General features: G+C 49.2%; 1 protein-coding gene across 1 annotated transcript in view; it reads right to left on the bottom strand.

Annotated features, from left to right (window-relative positions):
* Positions 1–656: 656 nt before the first annotated feature.
* PPIL1 (peptidylprolyl isomerase like 1) overlaps positions 657–6,055 on the bottom strand; it is a 9,572-nt gene continuing 4,173 nt past the window's right edge. Inside the window, exons 2-4 of the mRNA XM_019546292.1 lie at positions 5,839–5,995; positions 4,465–4,533; positions 657–986 (exon numbers count right to left, since the gene is read on the bottom strand). Of these exons, the coding sequence (XP_019401837.1) occupies positions 766–986; positions 4,465–4,533; positions 5,839–5,992 (444 nt within the window). The 5' untranslated portion in view covers positions 5,993–5,995 and the 3' untranslated portion in view covers positions 657–765. The remainder of the gene's footprint in view (positions 987–4,464; positions 4,534–5,838; positions 5,996–6,055) is intronic.

Consider the following 6,055-nt stretch of genomic DNA (forward strand, 5'->3'; position numbering starts at 1 on the left):
AAGTTTAAGATATCCCCCCACCTGCTGTCACAAGGTTTTGGGTACTGGAAAAGTAAGTCCCTCTGCTAGAGCTCCCCTTATCCAGTATGAGCACAATGTTAAGACTGCCATGAATTGTTGTTTGCTGTGTGAGAACACAAGGCAGAATCACTATTTTTACAACTGTAAAAGCTTGTGAAGGGAGGGAGGGGAAGAAAAGCTGTCAAGTTAAGCCCCAAATTTAACAAAGCCTGCACTTTATTCATTAACAGACTCTGACTGGTCTCCCCAATCCTAAGAAGTCCAACTACCTCACCCTTCAAAGCACGGGATACTTCAATACTGTTGATGCTACATTTTGGTGGAGACCCCAAAAAGTTATCCTAAACGTTGAGTGGATTTGCACTAGCACCTTAGCCTTCTGCTCCACCTGGTTCTTGTGTAATTAAAGATTGCCTTCATGTTAGAAGGGAGACAGGGCAGAGATGTAACCATGTGCAAACATGATTTAGCAGGTGTGAGTTTTAGGACAAAGTTTAACAAGGAACATTTTACCCACTTGCCCCATAAATAATTCAATGCATTTTAGTCTGTGGGTAAGCTGAATTGTAGATATTCCCCGCACTCCCCCTTCAATCCTTAAAAAAAAAAAAGAATCACGCTTCAAATTTTAGAGGAGGTAAATTCTGGGCCCAAGCTACCTGGCTAGCAGCCCTTTGAACAGCTTTCTGTTTTGCAGTGATACAGGACTGCCGACAAGCTAACTGCACCCTACTTGTGGCAGATCTAACCGGATGGGTACGCCTTCAGAATCTTCACGTCATCTACAGGTCGATCCTGAGCATTCGTCTCTACCATGCCAACTCTGTTCACTATCCCGATACCTTGGCAAACACGGCCGAAGATTGTGTGTTTCCCATCAAGCCACTGAGTTGGTGCTAAGGTGATAAAGAACTGACTGCCATTTGTATCTGGGCCAGCGTTAGCCATGGCAAGAATTCCTGCACCTTTAAAAGAAAGAAAGAGTTAGTAACTGGTCCTCAGGACTCAAGCCAGAATCAGCACAGGGTAAAGGGACCTCAAGAGATTATCTAGTCCAATTCTCTCTGCTAAAGTAAACAAGAAACACACTCAGTTCCTGAGCCAATTGCTTCTGGTAATAACCCAGGATCCAGATATATTATTCAGTTACCAGGGTCAAGTAGGAGTAAGCACAGCAAGCAGTTTCCTGCAGTAACTTTATTAAGAAAATCCTATTGCATTTCATCCCTTGTAATTCTGATGAAGCAAGTCTGCTGTACTAAGAGGTTTTGAGAAGGACTAAGAGTCTGTTGTAACTGCTGCATAAGACAATGGAAGGCAGCACAGGAGAGCTCATGCTTGAATTCTTTATGAGGGGAAAAATTTGCAAAGACAGCAACCCACAAGGAGCAGCAGCAGCATTTTGAAAGATAGGATTAGGAATCAAAAGGACTTTGGCCCCTGGCAGACGTTAGTTTAGACATGCAGTGGGATCAGAGGAATTTTATACAGAATCCTCAAAATTGTGTATTCTGCCACGCCAGATATTCAAGAGCTGGCATAGCAGGGCACGCAGTTTTTGGGATGTGGGATAAATCTCAAATGTTACAGCTCTCTCAGAGCTCTAAAGCAGTGTTAGGCAGCCCAGCAACAGGGAACCAGTCCTTCATGCTGGGATACAAACTACAGCTTTAAAACTTGCCAGCACATGGGGAACCCAGGACTAGGACCCACTCCCTGTGCATTAGAACTAGGGGTACACCAAAAGAGATTTTTTGGGGCCAACACCAATAGCTGATTTTTAAATGAGCTATAAAATCAGCTGATACTGATCTGATTGCTGATATGTAGTCGGGCAGCTTGGAGAGCAGCGTGGGGCTGGCAAGTCTGTTGTGGGGGAAGGGGTGAAGGCAGCTAGGAGGCCCTTGCAGGGAGGGGAGGGAGTGGGGCTGGGGCAGAGGCAGGGGCAGGCACTGTAGCCAAAGCAGGGTGCAGAACAGAGCTGCAAGCAGCTTGTCAGGCAGGGATTGGTACAGTGGGCAGCTCTCGCCGCTGCACCCTCCCCAGGAGGGTATGAGGGGCCTGTGCCCCAGATCTGCACACAGATTGAGGGCAGGCTGCCACTGCAGGCTGCAGTGGGGGCAATGAGCTCTTCCTGGTGTGGGGGCTGGGCTGGGCTGGGCTAGGCTGTGCTCAAGGCAGGTGGTGGCATTGGGAGGATGGTTGCAGGGGCTGCAACCACCCCAAAATTCGCCATAGCCCCCACAACCTCTTCCCTCCTAGTGTCGCCGCCCACCCTGAGTGCAGTTCAGCCCAACCCCCGGCCAGGAAAAGTGCGGCGCCGCCCCAGCCTCCAGCAGCAGCCTACCCTTGCCCAATGCACAGATCTGGGGGCACCCCCCCCCAGGTGTGCACAGCAGTAGGAGCCACCCCCCATGCCCCTGGAGGGGGGGGGGTGTCGCTTGCAGCTCCTTCCCACGCTCTGCCTTGGCTGTGCAGTGCCTGTCCAGCCCCACTCCTTCCCTCGCCACTGGAGCCTCAATGTACCCCTTCCATCACAGACTTACCAGCCTGACCCAGCTCCACTCCACACTGCTGGGCTCTGCTCCTGGCCACCTGTGTGCTGCACTGCAGCTGTGCACACGCACAGGGCATTTATCAGTGATATTAAATCATCCACATCAGCCAAAAATAAAAATAAAAAATAAACATAAAAAAATCCCCAAAGCCAATACTCTCAATTTCCTTCACATCAGTCCCATATTAGATCAGCACTGATTATATCGGTGCACCTCTAGCTAGAACCTTAAAAAGAGGTGTGCATACAGCCACGCTTCAGAGATGGCTCCCTGGCACTGGGCTCCCTGTGAATTGGGAAGCTTAAATGGACTTGCAGACAACCTGGAACTAAGAGCAGCTCCTGAGCTGGGCCCACATGTTGCGTGTTAAAAGTCTGTATCATGCTTTAGTTTGAACATTTCTGCGGCATGGATTTTTTGTGCTATTTTTCATTGGACCAACTGTACAGTTGTGGCTGGTGTGCCATTTTTATTGCAGGATACAGGTTAAGTGTATGGCATGTTATCATTTAATATGCAACCAAAACATTAATTGCACAATAAATGTAATGCGTTTCAGGGGTACTTGATAACTTGGAGAAAGGGTCCAAGATTATTGAACTTCATTCAGTAAGGACAAGTGCAAAGAGCTTACAATTAGGTCGGAACAATTCAATGCAAGCACTGGGGAATGACTGACTTGGCTACTACAGAAAAGGACGTGGGGGTTATAATGGACAACAAGCTGAATGCCTTACTGTGCTACTGTTGGGAAAAAAAGCCAATGGCATACTGAATGCAGTATGCATGTTATGCAAAGCAACTCTTCTACTCTATTCAGCACTGTCGAGAGCCCACCCGGAGTAGCACGTCCAGACTGGAGCACCATGCTTCAAAAAATAAAAAAAAAAAAGCGTACAAATTGGAGAAGCCAGCAAAAGCAACAAAAAAGTGGTCAGAGTCTAGAAGACATGACATAAAAAGGAAAGGCTGGAAGAAGTGGGAAGTCTAAAAGGGGAAGATTTGAGAAGTTTTTCAATACAAAAAGAGATGGCAACCGAATCCGTGTCCACAATGGACTGGAAGAGTAATGGTCTTAAAATGCAGCAAGGGAAATTTAGATAGAAAGTGCTTCATAATATCCAAGCTATGAGAATGGTTAAATACTGGAACAGAAATATATAGACAGGTTGTATGATCTCCATTAGTAGAAGTTTAAACTGAGGTTAGGCAGCCATTTGTCCAAGATAATTTAGACACAGATGATCCTGCTTCAAGCAGGGGGTTGGACTAGCCCCCCCCCAGATCCCCTTTAGCCTATTTTGCTGCAATTCCATGAATTACCTTGCACACTGAAGTGCACGAACACTTTAGCTGCACTACACACATTATTCAATCAGTGCACACCTAATTCAGTTCAACGGACTGTTAGCACGCACAGCCAACTTTTACCATAATTTGTGTAACATCTACAATTTCAAGAGCTAAATGAAAGTTTGCCTCCTTGATATTTTCCGTAAACGAGATTTGCAGTTTTAAAAAGGTGATAGAAGGCCTTAGAAGGGACTATTAGCAAAGAAACAGGATATCTGAAGTACTACCTTTGCAGGTTTAGGACACCGTTCTTTTAAAACAAGGGAAGAGTAAGCCCATCCTATTGCTGTTCACTAGTTATCTGTATAGCAAGCCTGTCACAGCTGTTAATTGCTCAGCTTTCTACAACAGCCACCTTTAAGACTAATAAAGTAAGAGTCTGCAGTCTTCACTCCATCCAGACTCCCAGAGTCAGTGGGAGATTGGTATATGAACTTGAGCCCTAAAATGATTCTGTGCCAAACCCCATATTAAGAAAACCCAACCCCCACACACCAAAGCACATGATGTATATGCCACTTGATGGATTTACCTGTAAATTTCAGTTCTGGATGGAGTTCATCTTCAAACTGTTTCCCATAGATGGAGGCACCCCCTCTACCTATGCAGCAGAAGGAAAAGCGGACAGGATATAAGCAAGTCCACAGTATTTTCAAGGGCATCATCCATTACACAATTGCTAGCAAACAGTTGAGAAAAAAAAGCAATGTTTTCCCAACGATAAATTGCTAGAACTCTGCTGGTCGTGTACAGTGCTCAGAAACAGGGACTTGAAAATACAGCCCTAGCTGGCAGCAAATACAAAGGGCCTGCCTGGGAATCCCCCCATAGCAAAGGCTAACTGGGGGTGGGTGCTACGCACCGATCAGATCCTGCCACCTGTTTGCAGGGAGACTCCTTGCCCTTGCCTTGGTGCAAGTAGCCATAACAGGGGCTGACAGGAGGTCACAGATGCTCCTGCCCGCCCCATCAGCCCCTGCTTCCATCTGGAGGACTTCCCTTCACTCTTGCCACCTAGGTGAGGTGGTTCACATACTTCCTGTGGGCAGGGCTCCATTCAGCTTGCTGTCCCCTGGCTCTGCAGGGATTGGGGCCGTTTCCAGGCTAGGGGCAGATCTGGTCACTGTCCCCCGTCTCCACTCCAGCCCTGCCCCTGTTGCTGTCCAGTGGCAATGGGGACGGGGCTGTCTGAAAGCTGCCCCAGGTGCAAAGGGCTGAGGAGGGAGTTTCTACCGCCTGGTCACCCCCTGCTGCTACTGCAGCCCTGTCCCCAGGCCCTCTGCTACCAGCCCCCGGGAACTCCCAGCCCCTGCTCACAGTGAGTGGGAGTGGGAGGGGAACAACACACCCTGAGGGCTACAGAGAGCCAGCGACCCCCCTCCCAGGGAGATGGGAGCAGGGCACTGTGAGTGTTGGCAGAGACCTGGCACAATCACCACAACGTCTGACAGACTTCTTCAGGATCAGCCCCCGAGCGTGCATTAGGGTACAGGTGCACTGTGCAAGGAGTTTTTTTAAGTGCGCTTTGGAGCTGCCAAGTGAATCACAAGGGCCATGCGGCAGTGCTGGAGGGGGAGTTTAGAGAGAGTCCGTCCTCCAAACAGAGCCCTTATTTTGTTTTATTTATATACGTACATACACACACACTTTTGCTAAGTATTACACACATTGTACATCATTTTATTTACAAAAAAATAAAGGCTCTGTTGAGAGAACTGACTCTTTTTGTTTGAGCATTCGCGAATTCGGGAGCCTGGCTGCAACAGGAGGCCAGGGCTCCCTACCCACTGCCAAGAGGGGCATCCTGCGGCGAGCTGGGGGCGGATCAGTCCTTCCCCGGCCACGAGGAGCAGGCTGCAGCGCCTCCGGCGGACGCCTCCCGCACACATCCCGCCCCGGGCCTCACCCGTGCCCGTGGGGTCGCCGCCCTGGATCATGAAGTCCTTGATGATGCGGTGGAACTTGGTGCCGTTGTAGTAGCCCCGGCGCGACAGCTCCGCGAAGTTCTTGCAGGTCTTGGGCGCGTGCTTCCAGTAGAGCTCCAGCACCAGCGAGCCCATGCTGCGGGGAGACGGGGCAGCCGCTAGCACCTCGCCCCGGGGGCGCCGGCGGCATCTCCCGCT

Source organism: Crocodylus porosus, unplaced genomic scaffold (assembly GCF_001723895.1).
Source record: "Crocodylus porosus isolate Cpor-Errol unplaced genomic scaffold, CroPor_comp1, whole genome shotgun sequence".
In the NCBI taxonomy this organism is placed as follows: domain Eukaryota; kingdom Metazoa; phylum Chordata; order Crocodylia; family Crocodylidae; genus Crocodylus; species Crocodylus porosus.